Consider the following 19,776-nt stretch of genomic DNA (forward strand, 5'->3'; position numbering starts at 1 on the left):
ATTTCTATAAACCTTAATAGAAATTAAACTCTTTATTCTTGCTTCAAACATAGAATAGTTTAGCCTTTTAGCTTTAAAACAACTGTAATACTTAAACATTTTTATAATTTGGTTAGCAAATAGAAATACTCGGAATAACAGCCAAAAAAAAAAAAAAAAGGTTAAGTTAAATTATACATTTCAGTTTGGCAAGATGTTCAGGAAAAGCCCAACTAGCAAAATCCGTATAATAGCATAAAATAACGTTAATTAATGTAGGTAAGAATAAATTACATAAATTATGTTCTCAGATTACATAATCAGAGAATATTCGTTTTCGATTTGAATTAGTTCATTTAAAAGTAGACACAAGATTTCTATAGACATGTTTCTCATGTCTCGGTGTCATCACTGGTTATGTAACTACTTCTAAAATTGAATAATATTACAGTAACAATCCAATATTTAAAGTAACAAATATTTAAAGTACATTTAGTAACAAAACAATATTTACACAGAGTGAATAATACAAAACAGAAACAGTTTTAAATAAAATGTTCATGTTAGTTTAATACGTAGGATAGCAAACTATATCTAAAAGTGACAGCCACTTTCAATTATTTGTAATTTGTCCCACATACTAAACAGGGATTGTGAGTTACTGACGGAAAATAAGGTGTTAGACAGCTTAATGTAAGGAGAACATCCACTATAAAGGTAGAGCATTTGTTTGAATACTTGAAAGTGAACATTTTCAAGCAGACCAATCAATAAATTGCAGCTAGTAGTTAAGACAGCAATTCATTCATAAAGGGACAGTGTTATCTCTTGGTGGGTTACCAGATCCAAATCTAAACACTCGCAAACATAACACACACACACATCTAAAGACACAGATGTTAAAATAAGGTATGACGTTCAGAGAGGGCCACCACACACATGAAGGTGGAGAAGTAGTTGAAACTACAAAGAGGCACTTCAAAATAAAAAGGAAAAAAGGTGCTCAACAACGTACTTCGCTTTTATTTAATAGGAGTAGCATTGTGACGCACACCTTTAGTCTTAATAATGACCATGAAAAAGAATAGACACGCATGTAGTTTAGCTTTCAAACAGCTTCTTGAAAGCGCTGCTTATCTCCTGGATCATGTCAGAGGTGCTGGTGGATCTGCTGTGTTTGTGGAAGGCCTGGCGATTACACTGCCTTGTCAGAGACGTAGCACCGAATGCAGCCACCAGCGAGGGATTCATGCTGGAAAAAGCAACATTTATTATTAAACTGAAAGTGATGTGCAATGAAGCATCAAACAACTACTGATTATGGAGCAGCTTACCCTTTAATTGCATCTGGAGGTGAGCTGAACGCCCAGTGGGCGAAGACTCCTAATGAACCGGAGAGTAGATCTCCCTGTCCCGCACAGCGCCGCCCACTGCCCTCTTGACTACAGCTCAGCACTGAGAGCAGGAAGACAAGCAACACGTTAGAGACAGAAAACGGTGCACTGGAACCTCATGAAGTCTGAACGTGTGAAGAACACCACTAACTGTTCTTTCCGTCAGTAATAATGTCCTCCTCCCCCTTCAAAACCAAGGTAAGGTGGCCCATGGCGATGCTGAGCTGCTGAGCACTTCTCTTGTGGTCCGTGCTGTCCAGAGGTTCATGATGCTGAAATCAAAGTTTGTTTTAGTATGTATACTGAAATTGTATGTATTGGGTGTCGGTAAAGTTATTTTTATTATTGTTTAAGCAAATCATTGGGTATTTATGGAAATGAACAGGAATATATAAGAATTCAAGGAAATAAACTGGAAATGGCAAAATTGCAGATAAGGGAACTAATCTTAAAAAAAAAAAAAAAAATGCAGCATAGCTTTGTTTAAAACTACCAGATTAAATGCAAATTCTGTTGAATTTCTACTCTGCTCATTCCTCACATGCACAAATAATTTCTAGAATCTGCAGACTACAGCAGGACTGCTGAAGTCAAAACTTCTGCATCTGAGCAGTCAAGTATGTTTTGATGATAGTACCAGGGTAAATATATTTGATCTATTAAAGTTCAACAAATTCTAAATCAAAATGTGTTTATACAGCAGCTAGCTAGCCAGAAAATGACATATGCTAAACCTAGCTCAAATGTAATGCTAGCCAGTTTTCTGTTCATACAAGAACGTAAGGTGTGTCCCAAATCCTGTACTTATGCACTATTCAATGATGTTCTGTACTATAAATAGTGCATGTAGTGTGTTCATACTGAAAATTATAAAAACAAAAAGTGCACTTTACACACCCGGATGTTGCAATTTAACAACTTAAGTGTGGAAGGCTGGACACTTTATGCACTCAAATGTCACTGCTTTAATTACATAGCGAAGGGGAAGGGGCTATCAGACTCCGATTATTAATGATAAACACCTTAAATATTTCATACACTACTTGGTTGATAACAGTGCATAAGCACAAAGTGTAAAGTGCATAGTGCATCAGTTTTAGGTTATGGTTTAATTTAGTATGCTTAAATGTGGAGTGTTACTCTGTATACCTAGCCTAGTTTTCTTAATTTGTCCAGCAACAATTGTAAAATATTTTTTTTTACCATTCCAGGTAACTATTTAAATATCTGTGCATGGCATTTCATTGGTGTTTTTTACAAGCTTTTTTCTAATCTTATTCTACAGAACAATACCATGTGCACCAACTGACATTTTATATTTCTGTTTGTGTATTATACGGTTTGTAAGATTCATTCTCTTTAATTCCTGGAAATTCCAACTTGGACAATTTCCAAAATTCTTAATTCTTAATCTTAACTTCCCATGCAAATCAGAAATGTTCAAACTCTTAACAACCCTGACTTTAAGACTTATTTAGGGCTCCCTGGAAGTTTGCTGAGGCGCCCTAGTGGCCACCAGTCCCTGGATGAGAACCAGTGGTCTAGAACAGGGGTGTCCAAATCTGTTCTTAAAAGGCCAGTGTCCCTGCAGTGTTTAGCTCCAACCACAATTAAACACACCTGAACCAGTTAATCAAGGTTCCAGCTGTTGGAGCTGGCTAGAGTTAAACTCTGCAGGACATTGGTCCTCCAGGAACAGGATTGAACCCCCCGGTGTAGAAAGAGCATAACAGTGAAACAGGCCCAGTTTACCGAGTTACTTGAGGTGATAAGCACCCTCCGCTGAAACTGTAATAACGCATCTTTAGAAATGCTGGTAATGACTTGCAAAACGTATAATCTATTGAGTGCATATTGTTATTCTTGTTATGGTGGTGCTTAGGAGCTGTTCCTTAGGTTCATTACATCTGCACCTTACTAAAGCTCCCTCACTAATTTCAGAAGCACCTCTGTTATCCGATTCTGGAACCGGGCATGCACTGAAAGCAATGTTGTAAAAACAAAGGCTCAGTTTATACATAGCAATAACATCTATGTCAGGTGATCTGATCACAAGTGAGCATATGAAACAGATCTGAGCTGCATACAATACCAGGCAAAGTATCGTATAGTCTGATAAGATGAGATGAATGACAAAGCCAGATGTAAAAAGAGCCTTCGATATTACAAACAAAAGGATCTTGCTCAGCTGCATAGACATAGAGGAGGATATTAATAGATTCAAAACTCACCATGGCCTCGTACAGACGGGTAAACTCCATAAAGTTGGGTGTGAGGATTCCTCTCTGATATCCTTGAATGACTGAGGGTTCTTTTGCGACTAACCAAAGCCCATCCTGTAATGTGCAGTGTATACATACACTAAGTGAGTATTTTATCCAGCAAATTCCTAGCCTGCTAATTCAGAAAAACATTGTTGTTGGTTCAAGGTCATGCTTTTACATCATTCCAGACATTATGCAACAGATCACTAACACTATATCATATAAAAAGCCATTTCTGAGCTCTGACCCAGTTCTCCATCTGTACACTACATCTATCGGCTCAGTAAGAAAACACATTGTTCAGCAACAACAAAAGTGTCAGTGAAAACAGTACTTACAGCATCGATGATGATTGGAATTCCTCTGAGCTTTGACCTCTCAATAATCTCCTAAAAGAAAGCATATGCCGAACGTTAATTCATTTAAACCCACAGAAACATAGATGTGAAAATACACAAAATTACTGAGCTCTTTAGAAATGCATTTGACCAAAAAAAAAAATAAATAAATAAACATTCTTAATTTAGACACACCTAATTCTTTTCCACGTTTTTGAAAATCAAACGTCAATAAAATAGTTGGTACTATGAAAGGGAATCAGATGGAATTTACCTTTTTTAAAGATAATATATTAATGCCATTTGTGTTTCATATTGGCCTGGTTCCACAGACAGGGTTTAGACTAAACCAGGATTAGGCCATAGTTCAATGAGAAAAAAAACATTACTTACTTGCATCTTGAGACAAAACAAAGGCACTGATGTATTTTAAGATCAGTCTGTGAACTGTCTGAGTTTCTTTCAGTCAAAACTGCACAGACTTACACTTTAGTCTGGGACTAATCTTAAACCTTGTCTGTGAAACCGGGGGGATTATTGACTTTATTAAAGAAGTTTTTGTATGGTATCATTTCTCTTGCCTTAGCATTCTTCAGAAGCATCTCCTCCCTCCCCAGACCTGGTCCCACAACCAGACTGTGAAGCCTGGGCAGCCATTTCTCCATCTCCTCCACAGCATTGGGACTGTCTCTGGAGAAACAGCACCATCATGCTCAAATCTCTCTCGACATGACAATAAACCCAACGTGATTCAGCTGGTAAAAAGGACTGAATCAAATATCCCTGGAGATCCATACAAAATTACTTGTCAGAAACTCTTCTTTTGGCCACCGGAGATATTTGATAAAATTCACTTGCAATTATGGATTGTCTAATGCGAGTTCCAGCTTACAGCACTGGATGGACGATGAGTTCAGGACTGTAGGACTTGATGACTGGAGCTGCGTCTTTGGTGCAGAACACATGAGACAGATCGGCTCCCTGGAAAACAGACAGGATGACTAGAAGGTGATTGGAACATTACATTGCAGTGGTTGCTGTCTACAGAGGGTTAGAAAGCTCTCAGATTCCATCAAAAATATCTTAGTTTGCGTTTTGAAGATGAACAAAGGTCTTAGATTTAGAACGACATGAGGGCGAGTAATTCATGACAGAAGTTTGATTTTGGGGTAAGCGAACCATTTATCCAATCATTTTAATATGTTGATGTGGTGCTCAAGAAACATTACTTATTATTACCAATGCTAAAAACATAATAGTAATGCTGCATAATATATTTTGTTCAAGATCTTTGATTAATATGAGTTAAAATCCACTTCACTATTCACTGTAGTATGCAAAGACAAAATGCAGATGAGAAAAAAAAGTGAATTTTCAACAGAATACTTACTACTTTTAAAGCCGAGATAGCTGAAAAGAAAGGTGCTCCTGTGTACCTTACAAGAAGTGCAAAAATATAAGCGTCACCAAGCAAATTTACATACAGACAGAATAAAAAGTAACCATTTATAAAAACACTGTTGTGGCAGAGCATGCCTTGATGGTATGTGGTTAAAAGTGAAAAAGTGAAAGGAAACATAAAAACTATATTAAAAAAAAATAATAATAAATTCTTAAGCATTTATTGTTATTTAATATTAGTACAAAGTAGTTAAGGCTACCTACTATAAAGTCTGATCATTTCCCCCAAATATCTCATTTTTAAAAAGGTTAAATCCGATTAGTCGGCCATGCATGTGCAGAGCCCACTGAAGCTTCACCACAGCTGCTTACAGTCATTTCGTAAGTGTATAGCCCTGAGAAAGATCTGTGCAGCACTTACTCTTGACATCCTCCAATGATTCCAATGCGTCCGTCCTGACCCTTGTGTTTTTTGGACGTAAGTGGAGGAATTGTGTTTCTTACAAGAGGAATGACATTGTCCACCGCTGCCGTTCCCAGAGAGAAAGAGCGCTCTATGACTGAGACAAGAGTATAGTAACGATAATTAAATTCATCACAACCAGACCAACTTACTTCAGTTCCATGCATTGGGATTAGACTAGTCATTTTAAAAGGTCTGTACTTTGCAAAAAAAAAGAAAAAAGAAAATCAGTTTCAACCAAAATGAAAATTCTGTCATTTTCACATAATTTGCTCATGTCAATTCAAATTTTGTTGTTGCTTTCAGTTCTTTTCCATCCAACGGTTCATAGACAATCTTTGAAGATCCATATGGCCCAAAATTATCATAAAAGAATGATAAGCCCATACAACTTGTCCTCTATATCGGAGTCCTCTGAAGCCATTTAAGCTTGAATCTGTCTCTTTGCTGTAGATTCAAATTCTCACTTCCCTTTTTACAGAATCAATCTTTTATTCTATATCTATTTTGAAGTCTGAATGTGAACGCAAACAGCATTTCAGAGCTTAAGCACTAGGGAGGATTATCATTGAAAAATGATGAAAAATATTAGTTTATGCCACATAAAGCTATAATACTTCTACATATGGCTTTATGGACCACTTTTATGGTTTTGGAGCCTTTATATAGCATTGTCATTGTATGGAAAATAGATAAGTGTACATCGAGTTCATTCCTTTTTAAAGTAATATTAAGAGAAGACAAAAGTAGAAAAGAATGATTATTTCATTTATTAAAAATTTATCTGACTTTATGCGATGAGGTCGAATGCACATAAATACCTTGAGTGTTCGGGTAATATTAGGTCAAAACATTTTTTGAGGAGAGAAAGAGACAAAATAGTCTCTAGTTGCAATTACCGGTACCCCTTTAAAAATCTGTACAACTACAGCAGTGTGTGATTATTATTCTGTTGATGCCACGGACTCATCAATGGTTGACCAATCGATGAAAAGGGGGCGTGTCATGTCTGGACACATATTTAAATCTAATAATCAAGCAGTTTATTTAATTTTTCTTCTTTAAATATTTAATAAAGAATCTTTCCTATAGATTGTGGTGCTAGCAGCAATGCCAAGGTCCTGGGTTTGATTCTCAGAGATTCCCAAGCGCTAGTAAAAATTAAAAGTTGTTCTTCAAATGCGATTGGAGACATTTGGATAAAAATGTCTGCCTAATGTATAAATGTAAATCAAAAAACGAATGAGCCCAATGTACAAGGACCAAAATATACCTTCTTTAAAATTCGATCAAATCTCTGTGTTCCACCAAAATAATGATAATAATAACAGCAGAATTTCCATATTTGGGTGAACTTTTTTTTCATGGGACTTCAGCAAGAAAACGTTGTGTTTATCTCCACTTTATGAATGTGTGACAAATGCTAGTTCGAAATAAATGGCAACTCTACACGAACATTGAGCGTCACTCTCTTCCATGAGCAGACCTGGGCCGGCTGGCTGGCTGCGGCTGACAAACTCGGTCAAGGCAGGAGGATGGTTACGATTCCCAAAAGTGGGGCGCGTGAGGGGTACGGCGGGGTTAGTCTGGGGGATACATGAAGGCTGCGGAGTGGCCTGCGGTGCAGTAGAGGGTGTGCGAATGCCATTAAATATCTGGCCCAACATCTGTAGCATCTGCAGCTCTCTGGAATGCTCCTCCTCTCTGCGCTTATCCTCAGCCTGAAGACGCTGCTGCTCGAGTCTGTAGAAGTTGTCTTCTGCTTCCATGCTCTGCTCCAGGAACTTCTCCATCAGCTTCTCCAGCGACATGTTCGCGAAGCGCTTCTTGCTTCTCCGTGGCCTGCTGGACGAGCTTGCCGGTGGGTTGGTCTTGGTCAGGCTGATCTGTTTGGTTGGAAATGAACCTTTGAGAGAAAAACACATGAATATTAACAAGCACACACATACATATGGGAAACCAGACCGATATTGCTAAAGATGGCAGATTGTTGCTTTCTGACAGATCAGAAGTTGTTGACATACTCATTCCTCCCACTGTCACTGGAATGGGGCAGGGTGGGTACTCAGTTTTGACCGGGTGCTCCATAAAGGAGCATTCACCACTGCCATCCATGTGAGCCTCCTGCAAGAGTTCAGTACTCTCAGCATCTTCATCCATCGTTTCATCTCCCCCAACAGCAACACTATCGATATCCTGCCTCTCTAATAAGGATCTGTTGCTCAGTATCCTCTCCATCTCATCGTAGAACTTGCACATCTTGTGGTACTGCCCATTTTTCCTGGATCCCTCCTTCGCTTGAAAATACTGCCTCTTTAAGCTCTTAACCCGTATTCTGCACTGGTCTGGTGTCCTATCGAAGCCCAGTTCGCACAAACGGTTCGCGACGTCTCGGTAAACGTGGCTGTTCCTAAAGTTACCGTCCAGCGCCGTCTGCACGTCGTGCTCGCCCCAGATATTCAACAGCGCTCGGGTCTCCATGTCCGACCACAGGAAACCGCGCGTTGCGTTCACTAACATGATGGTCGAAGCGATCCGAGTCGGCTTCGCATCGATCAATCGGCGAGAGCTAGGCCTCGTTTCGACGACGCTTCACGCGGTTTCCGAGCGCATAGCGACAAAGGCCTCGCCGAATCGCAGAGATTAACAGACCAGGGCTGCTTTATGCAAAGCTGCTTAGAACTTCGCCAGTGTTTACCGCGCCAACAACAGAGAGAACGTCACCGCGATGTTGTGTTCTACGTCACCACAACCGTGCGCTACACGGCTCGGCGAAGAAAAAAGTCAAAAAGCTTTGAGAATATCTACATCCAAGAACAGATTTAGGAAACAACTTCTTCACTTTGTAAGCTCAGCTTATCGTGCCCATTGTTTGGAAACAAGAGTTACGCTTGAGAGTTTGAGTCAAATCACAAAACTGATAAATAAATTACAAAACACAGTGCGGTCCATGACTTCCAGAACATGCGATTCAGTTTAATACTGACAAAACAATCCTAAATGGAAATCAATATAACATGCTTAATGATGACAAGACACGTGAATACCTTTTAAATGTTCCTCAAGCATACTTGATTACACAAACGACAAGAGTTCACTCAAAATGTTACGCTAATTACATTAAAAAGGCACTCAGTTAATTAAAGAAGTTTGGGAGAATCTGTACCCCACTGTGTGCATACCATGTTCCACTCAACTCTGCATCTACCTTCATCACACAGCAACACTGTTGCAAAACAGGACTGGTTACAGTTTCACTCCAACAAGAGCACATTTCAGTCCATGCATTACATTAGTTTGATATACTCAGATCTTACCAAGCGCCAGACTCGGTGTCTGTTCAGAGAAGATGAAGGCAGTACGTTTGAGAAGATTCATCAAGTTCTCGGGTAAACAAGCACTGCTCAGGAGGAGAGAGAGAGATGTGGAGCTCTATGTTGGGGATTGGCTGCAGTATCCAGTCAGATAACAGGAGAAAGTTCAGAATTTATTCTGATTATAGATCTTTGTTACACACAGTAGACATGTCCTGTCCTCCCGCTATATTCATCAGACTTCCGCTGACGCTCTGCTTTGTCGCTTATGCGTGATGACATAAGCAAAATTCCGTCCATATTTGACATGAAATAAACACACAACTATGGTACCCACTGTAGCGAAGACTGGTTACAATGCCATTAAAAAGGAATAACAGCGAAATTTATTTAGCCCCGCCTTTACTGTTTACTTCCTGTGACGTTAGCGCTCAAGTAAATGTACCCCGCCCACCGCCGTTTGATAAGAAGCCTGATTCATTTCCGCGAGTCGATACTTTTGAACGATTCACTTAAAAATTCAAAATAGTGATTTCTAGTCACACGTCATTATCATAAGTTATTGTATTATATTATATCTCTGACAACCCAACTTACTCCTAAATGTTCAAATAAACCTTTTAAAGTGTACGTTTTTATTAATTAGCATATTTATCGTGTCCCAGTTGCAGTCATCATTCAATTGATAGATAAATAAATAAATAAACAAAGTCATAACTATAATATTTACATTCAACAATAATACAGTTAATGTAAAAAACGACGTTATATTAGTTTTTAGCTCAAAAGTAGCTCGGAGTGACTCAGTTCCTGATCGAATCTTAAACTATTCATAGAAAAGATTTGACTCAAATGATTCATGTAATGATTCGTTGACGAATCGGACAGCACTACTGTTAGTGTTAAACCCGACTTGAAAGTTCTGTAGTTAGAAAATCGGCGTCGTTACCAGATACACTAGGGAACAATTACTATTGAATTTTCTAACACACCCGACTGGGGTTTATTTCGACAAACTTTGTACGGAGATCGTCAGACTGGAGGTAATAAGAGCATGCTTTTAAAGCGCGGAGACCGATAAGTTAGCTGGATTGTTTATATGGCGATCTTGCATGTAAGAGTTGAGTTTGCGTGAGTGGCATGTGTTTGGAGACATGTCTCAGGCCTCAAGGACCAAGAAACCCGACGTGAAAATCGTCATTCTGGGGGACATGAACGTGGGGAAGACTTCTCTCCTCCACAGATACACGGAGAGGAGGTTTAAGGACACTATCAGCACAGTCGGAGGGGCGTTCTTCCTCAAACAGTGGGGACCCTACAACATTTCCATATGGGACACTGCAGGTGGGCTACTTTAGTACAACAGACCACAAAATACAACGACAGGTTATTACAGTATGTTTTTCAAAAGCTGTATGTAAAAAGAATATCAAGTCAGCTTATCTTATAACTATGTTAAAGGCCATGTGCGATAAAAGTGACAATATATCTGTTTTATAATTATTTTTGTGTGTTTTCCTAAATGCACTGCTTCATATTTGAAGCTTTTATAAAATAAAATAAAAAATAATATTTATAGTTAAGAACTGCTAACTCACAATGATTTTTTATTTTTTGGTTATTTTGTTAATGTCAGCACTTTTTGTTCCTTATTCAGATGGTATATTTAAGAACTGGTCCTGTCATGGTTGAAGTTCACATAATTTGACCTACTTCAAAATATGCAGAATTTTTAAATATATAAAGGATGTCATATAAATTTTACTTAATATGCGCAATTCACCTTCCTTTTATTTAAATGAGTAAACCTGAAGATGAATGCTTTTGGTCAATGTTTGAAAACTTCACCCATTAAAGGCAATTATTTAACAAGCCTTTTGGACTCTTGGATAATAACCCAAAGTTAAATGACACAGGACATAGCAATCTATATATTACAGATAGGTAATAAGTATATTATAGTATTATATTATATCTATCTGTGTAATGTAAAAAGGATGTCCTTTTTCAGTCATTTCCTGTGTAATATTATTCTGTTCAGATGACCGATGACCTCATGTAGAGCTGTTTGCTGTCTCTTTACAGGCAAAAAGTCACATGCTTGTGTGCAAGTCAGATGAGTGTGTGTTGAATCTGTGTGTTTGTGTGGGCGGGTGAGTGTGTGTGTGTGGAAACTCATGGTTTTACTGGTCACACATACAGTTGTTCTCATGGGTGGTGGTCTAGGAGGAATGTTCACAGTTAAATTAAGATGTTTTGAAGCTTTTTATTCTCAATTTCAAATGTGATCCTGTTTGGGTTTAGTGGAAAGACCTGAATTACCTAGAAAGAAGTACTGAGCATGTCGTGTCACCATATGAGGAAAATCAGATGTCAAAATTCCCTTAATTTTTTGTTAGTTCATTTTCATGTTACACTATGCCTTTAACCTTACAAAAAAAAAAAAAGCCCACTTTATACATTTTTGAAGGCCCCTTTAAATTATCAACTTGATCAAAACTTCTATATGCCTTCTGCCCTCTGATTGATAGTTTTTTTTAGCAATAAATTTGCTAGTATAATCTTAAAATTCCCCCTTCGGGTCATAGTAAACATGCCTTTTTGCTGTGAAATCTCAAATTAATCTTATAATGTTAGAATATTTTTAACTTTCATAGTGTTATTCATCTTTAAAGATTTTCTGGACTGAAGAAATGTAGGATTACTTTATTATTTTCCTAAATAATTACGTACTGCATAATCATTTATGCATCAAATATGATACTTAAAGCTTTTGAGTAACATTTATTTGTCCCTCTCTTAAATCTCTCAATCATACATTGTTTTGTTCCAAACAATACAAACTGCATAGCTTTGAGCATAAAACTAAGCATTCAAATAAGACATATCATTGGGAGATATAGAGTGACAAGTGATATTGATTGATTGATTGATGCTTTATTTGTCATTACTATGTGTTGCATAGTAATGAAATTGTGTTTTACACATCAACAGCTTACAGTTCAGTGCATTATAAAAAACAGATATTTCAGTAAAAATGATTTAGAAATACTAAAACATAAATACTCTAGCAAAATTATTTAAAATACTCCGTGTATGTGTATATATATATATATATATATATATATATATATATATATATTACAGTACAGACCAAAAGTTTGGAAACATTAATATTTTTAATGTTTTTGAAAGAGGTTTCTTCTGCTCATCAAGCCTGCATTTATTTGATCAAAAATACTGAAAAAAACAGTAATATTTTGAAATATTATTACAACTTAAAATAATAGTTTTCTATTTGAATATACTGTAAAAAAAAAAAAAAATGTATTCCTGTGATGCAAAGCTGAATTTTCAGCATCATTCCTCCAGCCTTCAGTGTCACATGTAACATCCAGTCTATCACATGATCATTTAGAAATAATTCTAATATTCTGATTTATTATGATTGTTGGAAACAGTTCTGCTGTCTAATATATTTGATGAATAAAAGGTTAAAAAGAACTGCATTTATTCAAAAAAAAAAAAAATCTAATAATATATATTCTAATAATATATTTTCTTTAGTATCACTTTCAATTTATCAATTTAACACATCCTTGCTGAATAAAAGTATTGATTTTATTTAAAAAAAAAAGAAAGAAAACTGACTCCAAATTACTGACCAGTAGTGTATATTGTTATTACAAAATATTTATATTTTAAAAACATAGCTTCTTTTTTTTTTTTTTTTTTTTTTTTTTTTTTTTTACTTTGTATTCATCAAATTATCCTAAAAAGGTATCACATGTTACATATCACAAATATTAAGCGGCAGAACTGTTTCCAACTTTGATAATGAATCATTATATTAGAATGATTTCTAAAGGATCATGTGATAATGATCCTAAAAATTCAGCCTTGCATCACAGAAATAAATGATAATTTAAAGTATAATAAATTTAAAAACAATTATTTTAAATTGTAATAATATATCACAATATTATTATTATTATTATTATTTTTTGATCAAATAAATGCAGGCTTGATGAGGATCCATATATATAAACCACCACTATAATTTCACAAACTCTGATTTAGCAGCCTGACTGCTGTAGGAAGAAAGGTGTTTAACAGCCGAGTTGTTTTTTTTTTTTTTTTTTTTTTTTGAGCTGTAAGTGATGTTCTTTCATCCTTGCCGAGATGTCCACCAGACAGCCTGAGATCTATGAAGCTACTGTTGGATCATCTGGTTGAAATGAAAGATGTGTGTCATCAGGATAGCAATGGTTGGAGAAACCATGTGCCTGTATGATGGGAACCAGTGATGTAGTGTATATGGAGAAGAGGAGGGGTCCAAGAACTGATCCCTGAGGAACCCCAGTGATAAGTGGATGTGCTCGGGTTACCTCCACTCCCCAAGCCACCCTGAAAGACCTAGCAGTGAGATAAGATTCAAATCAGCAAAGTGAAATCCCTGTGATGCCCAGTGATGAGAGGGCAGACACAAGGATCTGATGATTGAAAGTGTCAAAAGCAGCAAATATGACATTCAGACTGAGATCATGCTGAAATGTTCAGAGATGTTTAGTCAGTTATTTGTAATGTTTGCATTCTTCTGAAGGATCTGCAGAGCAGCAGGTGCTACATGAACTTTAACCCATTTTATTCTTATCATTAGTTCATCTGGTGATGGGTAATAATAGTAAAGCTTACTTCCTCTGTATTAGCTCACCATGTCTGAGTGGCTATTGTTGTTGTTCCTGCAGCTCAGACAGCTTAGCATGCTGCTAGCAACGCAAGTTAATGGGGTTGAATAGCAGGGAATTCATGGAAGATAAAATGTATGCCTTGGATATCTTTGGATAAGAGCATCTGAGAAATGTATGTATCTTTCTGACATCAGGAAGTCTCAAACAAACCACTTTTTAGTTTCACTGGGGAAGGGTGAGTTGCTAAAGTTACTTTTTTTTTTTTTTTTTTAAATGTACAATGAAGATTTTAATGCCAATGGGTAATGTAAACTGAATTCCTTAATTTGATTCCTTAAACTTTTTTTTATTATTGTTATGCAAGTATTGTAAAATTAAACTGAGCCTTTATAAGTACTAATTTTTATAATGCAAGAGGCACAAATGAAGAGAGCTTTGTTTCTCTCTCAGCCTTCAGACACAGACAGCAGAAGCCAAGCTAGTTGAAGACTACTACATATTTCTACAACAATGAACTCTTGTATTTCTGCTGTTACAGCTCTCTGTATCATGACCAAAAACCTTTGGCTTTCTTTTTAAAGGAGAAAGTGAAACAAGGTTTGTTTTCATTATTTAACTCTGCATTGTCTTTCATAAGTAGATTTGGCCTCTTAGAAATATTCAGGTCACTTGTGTTTAATTCTGTTGAGTGAATCACCATCAGCAGGGCTGTTACAAGTACAGTAAAACTGAACTTTTCTCACCGAAGTACCCTTAAAACACAAAATATTGTACAGCAGGTTTTGTTCATGTTTAATCATTGTTTCTTGGCAACTCTCAAATGCACACCAAGTTCAGTCAAACTGAAACTAATATCCTGAAAACTGTTAGTGTGTGTGTACACTTGGCATATTTAAGAGATTTCAGTTGTTTTTGTTGAATTGGCCATTACAATACCAATAAAACAAACTATTGCCGGAACTACCTGTGAAGGAAGGAATGTGCTGGAATTCAGAAAATAATGGACTGAGCCCCTCAAAGTCCGGATCTAAACCCCATATTTGTGGTGAGTTGGAAAATAAACTGGACAGATCTATTGTACATTCAAAGGAAAGCCTTTGGCTTGAGTTGCGGAAGGCATGGGATAACATTAATGTTGAAGTTCTCAGGAAATATATTGACATTATCCCAGAGAGATGTCCTGTTATAACCACATATTAAAGTCAATAGTGCATAAAAACAGTACGACACTTCATCTGATATTTGTTGTGCTCAGAGCAACCATCTGTGTGTTCCATGAACATTTTGAATTGAAATAATTTTTTGGAGGCAATAAAAGGTCAATATTTTCAGATCTTTCATGTGTTCTAATTATTTTGGCCATCACTTTATTTGGGAACGAATCATTAAACTTGGATAACTGCCTTAATCTTTTAAACAAGAGAAGTTGAGCGAAGTTAAAGTCACCTGTCAGTTCATCAAGTGAAGAACAAATTTATGCTTGTGTGCATTATGTATTAGGTGTTATCATCTTTGACGCACAACATGTTGAAGCCGCTCAGGCCACCATTTTCTTCTCTTTCTCGGAAAGCAATGATGTAGTCAAAACATCCAATAGTGTGGATTTTTTATGATTTTGTCTTAGAAAAGTCATGTAGAAGCATTCAGTTGAAACGGAGCTCAAATAAAGTGCAAATTCTCCAAATCTACACTGAAGAACAGTACTTCATGCCTGTGCTTTACACTCCTGCTTGTGTTTTCTGTTTTGTTCAGGTCGAGAGCAGTTTCATGGCCTGGGCTCCATGTACTGCCGTGGCGCGGCTGCAGTTATCCTCACCTATGACGTTACCAACTGGCAAAGCCTGGTTGAGCTGGAAAACCGCTTCCTGTCCCTGACTGACACTGCCAACTCTGACTGCATATTTGCCATTGTGGGTAACAAAGCAGACCTTACCGACACTCACGCTCAAGAACCAGACACAGAGAGCGCGCGAGGAGACGAACCCCAGCCTGTGGTCACATGTCCGACTCCTCCCGCCACTCCGCTTCAGCACAAACAGGTCAGCAGAGAGGACGCCATGGCCCTGTACGGCCGCGTGCTTCGCTACAAAGGCCTGGAGGAGAAGGCCTGTCTGCCGGCAGAGAAGATGTGCTTTGAGACAAGCGCTAAAACGGGTTATAATGTGGACGCTTTGTTTGAAACCCTCTTTGAACTGGTTCTGCCCTCCATCCTGAAGAAAAGGAGCGAGGGAGAGAGCGCCACTGTGGACCTGGAGATGCCAATGGAGGCAAAAAGGACTAAAGCAGGATGTTGTGCTTAGAGCTGGACAAACATAGGAGACGTGAGAATTGTTATCAATTCGTGCCAAAGGAGGAATGGATCAAAATCAGACCTAAAACTAGAATTCATGTAAACTACAGCTATTTACATATGTATTTTTTTTTCTTTCATTTTTTCTCCAGAACAGTATTAAAAACTTTTTGGGGGGAATTAAAAGATAGAAGCACTTGATAATCATGCAGAATAGCTGATTTATTTTCTGTTTTAATTTTGTGTAAAAAAAAAAAAAAAATGCATTGAAAAATGAAATGAACATATCTCTGATTTTTTTTTTCTTTAATTTTTTTTTTATTACATCTGGTGTACATTTATATTTTGTGGAAATCACATGAATATTTTCTTATACTGCCTCACTTATTCTAATTTGAGAAAATTAAAAATTCCCAAAGTTTGGAATAAACGGGTTAGTCTGTGGTTTGTGTGCAGTAGCTTTATTAAGTACACTACTAAGTTTTGGGATTTGTAAAAAAAAAATTAAGTACTCTCTTATGCAAATAGTATTGCATTTTAAAATAACCGTTTTAAAATATTTAAAAGGATAGTTAACCCAATTATTCTGTCATTTAATGACCCTCATGTTGTTATAAACCCAAAATTTTAGTTCATCTTCAGAACACAAATTAAGATATTTTTGATGAAATCCGAGAGCTCTCTGACCCTCCCTAGACAGCAAGGATATTACCACGACCAACACAGAATCGTAGCTAGGACATTGGTAGTCCATGTGACATCAGGGGTTCAACTGTAATTCTACGAAGCTATGAGAATACTTTTTGTGCGCAAAAAATAATTTATTCAGTAATTCTTCTCCTGGAGTGACTGCCATTTTGGAGAGTACCCCATAACGTAATCAAGGTAATTAGCGCTGTTTACGTCCAGTAGATGGTGCACACGTGCTGAACATAAACAATGCTCGTTAGGTTGATTTGGTTCTGGGGTACTCTGATGACCTTGCCTCATTTCTGTGCATTTATTGCGGTAATATTGTTTCTGTCTATGGAGGATCAGAAATTTCTCAGATTACATAAAAAATATCTTAATTTGTGTTCAGAAGATGAAATAAGGTCTTACGGGTTTGGAACGACACAAGGGTGATAATTAATGACAGACTTTTCATTTTTGGGTGAACTATCCCTTTAAAGGTAATTTTATTCCTGCGAGATGAATTTTCAGCATCATTATTCCAGTCTTCATTGTCACATGGTCCTTCAGGTATCATTCATATATGCAGATTTTTATGCTTATACGTAAATATGCTAATATGCTTAGTATTGTTGTGTTTTTGTGAAACCTGACCTGTTTTTAATTCATTAAAAGAAGATAATTGATTTAAAATATAAATCTTTTGGAACATTTTAAATGTCTTTGCTATCACATTTCAATAATTGCTTCCTTGATGAGTACAAATATTAATTTCTGAAAGAAAAAAAGAAAGACTGCACCCCAACCTTTTTACAAAGTAGATATTGTTCAGATATTAAAATGAGAGATGACACAAATGTGACAAACAAAAAGCTTTTATTGTTCGTTTATTCAACACTACAAGTCAAAATCAATGTCTTCAGATATTCCACATAATTACATTTAAAGTACATTCGATAAAAAAAAAAAAGCAGTGACTTGTTTTCAATACAAAAAGTGTTTTGAATTATAATCTTTTTTTTTTTTTGGTTCTTTTTAATTGTGTCAAAGACAGGTTAGTGGTTTATGGGCTTCAGGACAATAATACTTGAGTTATGTGCACTGAAAATGGCCAAAGCTGCTCAAAGTACAAAATAGCTTGACCACGTTTAAGCCTGCTTGAGCATGTGAAATAGGGAGAAAGATTGAACTTAAGTCTTCTGATGACTGAACATGTGTCCTGTAAACCTCAGAGAAAATCAGTGCAAGTGGGGTAACCAAGAGAGGGTTCATCTCAAACAAACCAGAATCCAGAGCCTCCTGACTGAACAAAACTCTAGTTAAAAGCTTCAAGTCTCAAGAGTTTATGACCTTTATGAAACAAAATACCAAATGAACACCCTACTCTTTGTCTCCACCTAATAGTAATAGTGTCAGGCGACAACATTACACAATATGTGGGTAATACTTGATTCTAAGCTGTTCAGATATAGCACAACAAAAAAACAAACACAATGCAAAAATAATGTACAGGCAGCAGAAGATGGTGTTAGTATAAGTCTGGTGAGATTATATTTATATAATAGTTCAAATATTAACAGAAAGCACGGTATTTAAAGTAGCCAAACAGTTAATCAGTGTGCCGTTGATCCTAATAGATGTCAGGGCTGTTCTATACGGATGAGAATCGTCTGGAATTAAACGATTCAGATTCAGAACTCAGTGGTTCTGTTAACGATTCTTTTAGTCATTTTTAAAGAAGATAGAATTGACAATGATTGGAAACCAATTCTTATTGCAATCACTATCCTCAAAAACCCTGTTGTCAAATGATGAGCTCCTTTCAGAACAAGATTCTATTGAGCGGTCTTTGTAAATCTTTGTTATATTTATTAAACCAACAGTCGTGCTTCAAATTACATTTTTATGAGATGTGTCATGCTCCACGTCTGCAAAGCTTCGTGCATGTGTGTGTTTGTATTTAATCACATAAAACAATAGAAAGTTGATTTATATGCACAGATGTCAGAAAACTAGATTAACACTGATCGGCTTGGGATATTTTATTATGGTGAATGCAGACCATCCAGAATCATTAACAGAACTAATCACGAAGTGCAGAAACCAAAAAACAATGTTACTAGAAGAATGGTTTTCATAACTTTGAGAGAACCTTGCCAACATTCCCTGTTAGCTGGGAAGAAGAGTTGTGCTAAGTGTACTGAGAGTAAATACGAAGTCTGCTATATGCATTTAGTGTAAATAGATACTGCCTTTAAAAAGAAAAAAAATTGTTTTTAATAAGAACCGGTTCTTGATTCCCAACCCTGCCTTTCAAGGAGTGCTACTCATAACACAGAAGAGTGGAGAAGTGCAAAACCATGGGCTTCTTTGGTTCAACTGTATGTTTTTGGTAATATTAACTTAGGTCTGATAATGCTGAGGTAATAAGTTAGAAAATAAGCACCATTTTATATATATAAAAGTAAAGAGCTATACTTGAATGCATCTCTGGCTCTGCACATGTACATATCTTCAGTCATAAGGCACACAGTAGTGTTGAAGAGGGAATCTGAGGCCGTCATATGTGATACATTAAATACATGAAGTAATTTCACTTGTGACGTTGCCATCCGGTTGACGTTTGGAATGAAGTATTGGCATGGCTCGTTCTGCTGGTGTTTAGTACGATGCTGCTTCGCTGCAATAGTGTCAAAGTTGTTCACAGGTTACAGCTCACAGGTTCTTCATACACACTTGGCAGCGGCTGATGCGTGCCAACAGCTGACCGGCTTTCAGTGTCTCAGAGGAAGGGGAACTCTGGAAGGTCTGCTCGATAGATGTCAACCAGAAACTTTGCTTGTTGGCGAAGTAGTGGCACGTACCCTTGGCCCCGTTACACTCTATGAAGGGAGTAGTGCGGAAATCTTCTAGACAGGAGCCTGGAGACACCAGAGACTGACCGCCACCTTCATCTCCAGCTGCCGTGTG

The 19,776-nt window shown here is 36.9% G+C and overlaps 3 protein-coding genes across 6 annotated transcripts in view; 1 reads left to right on the top strand and 2 right to left on the bottom strand.

The window, feature by feature from the left end:
* Positions 1-522: 522 nt before the first annotated feature.
* Positions 523-9,571, bottom strand: LOC127965234 (ATP-dependent (S)-NAD(P)H-hydrate dehydratase). Of its 4 annotated transcripts, none has more exons than XM_052565928.1 (11): positions 9,157-9,571; positions 7,296-7,745; positions 5,798-5,936; positions 5,366-5,411; positions 4,868-4,956; positions 4,557-4,665; positions 3,976-4,026; positions 3,605-3,709; positions 1,525-1,645; positions 1,314-1,434; positions 523-1,231 (listed from the first exon to the last, which is right to left on the bottom strand). In XM_052565928.1, the coding sequence occupies exons 1-11, from the start codon at positions 9,215-9,217 to the stop codon at positions 1,081-1,083; spliced, it is 1,443 nt and encodes a 480-aa protein (XP_052421888.1). In that variant the 5' UTR covers positions 9,218-9,571; the 3' UTR covers positions 523-1,080. The 4 variants fall into 4 exon arrangements, with proteins under 4 accessions (XP_052421888.1, XP_052421887.1, XP_052421886.1 ...); XM_052565927.1 differs by lacking the exon at positions 9,157-9,571 and adding an exon at positions 7,864-8,601 and having other exon boundaries at positions 7,326-7,745; XM_052565926.1 differs by lacking the exon at positions 9,157-9,571 and adding an exon at positions 7,864-8,600.
* A 450-nt stretch (positions 9,572-10,021) lies between these two features.
* LOC127965237 (ras-related protein Rab-20-like) lies at positions 10,022-18,587 on the top strand. Its single transcript, XM_052565930.1, has 2 exons — positions 10,022-10,497; positions 15,597-18,587. The coding sequence occupies exons 1-2, from the start codon at positions 10,308-10,310 to the stop codon at positions 16,142-16,144; spliced, it is 738 nt and encodes a 245-aa protein (XP_052421890.1). The 5' UTR covers positions 10,022-10,307; the 3' UTR covers positions 16,145-18,587.
* The window catches only part of LOC127965232 (collagen alpha-2(IV) chain), an 81,501-nt gene continuing 79,390 nt past the window's right edge, over positions 17,666-19,776 (bottom strand). Inside the window, exon 48 of the mRNA XM_052565924.1 lies at positions 17,666-19,776. Coding sequence (XP_052421884.1) covers positions 19,522-19,776 — 255 coding nt within the window. The 3' untranslated portion in view covers positions 17,666-19,521.

This window comes from Carassius gibelio, chromosome B9 (genome assembly GCF_023724105.1).
Source record: "Carassius gibelio isolate Cgi1373 ecotype wild population from Czech Republic chromosome B9, carGib1.2-hapl.c, whole genome shotgun sequence".
In the NCBI taxonomy this organism is placed as follows: domain Eukaryota; kingdom Metazoa; phylum Chordata; class Actinopteri; order Cypriniformes; family Cyprinidae; genus Carassius; species Carassius gibelio.

Coding starts and splice junctions, on each gene's coding strand:
- LOC127965234 (XM_052565926.1), bottom strand. CDS start 8,359: ATGTTAGTGAACGCAACGCGCGGTTTCCTGTGGTCGGACATGGAGACC. Junction 5,412..5,797: donor ATCATTGGAGGATGTCAAGA/GTAAGTGCTGCA, acceptor ACTTCTTGTAAG/GTACACAGGAGCACCTTTCT. Junction 3,710..3,975: donor TTCCAATCATCATCGATGCT/GTAAGTACTGTT, acceptor TGCACATTACAG/GATGGGCTTTGGTTAGTCGC.
- LOC127965237 (XM_052565930.1), top strand. CDS start 10,308: ATGTCTCAGGCCTCAAGGACCAAGAAACCCGACGTGAAAATCGTCATT. Junction 10,498..15,596: donor TTCCATATGGGACACTGCAG/GTGGGCTACTTT, acceptor TGTTTTGTTCAG/GTCGAGAGCAGTTTCATGGC.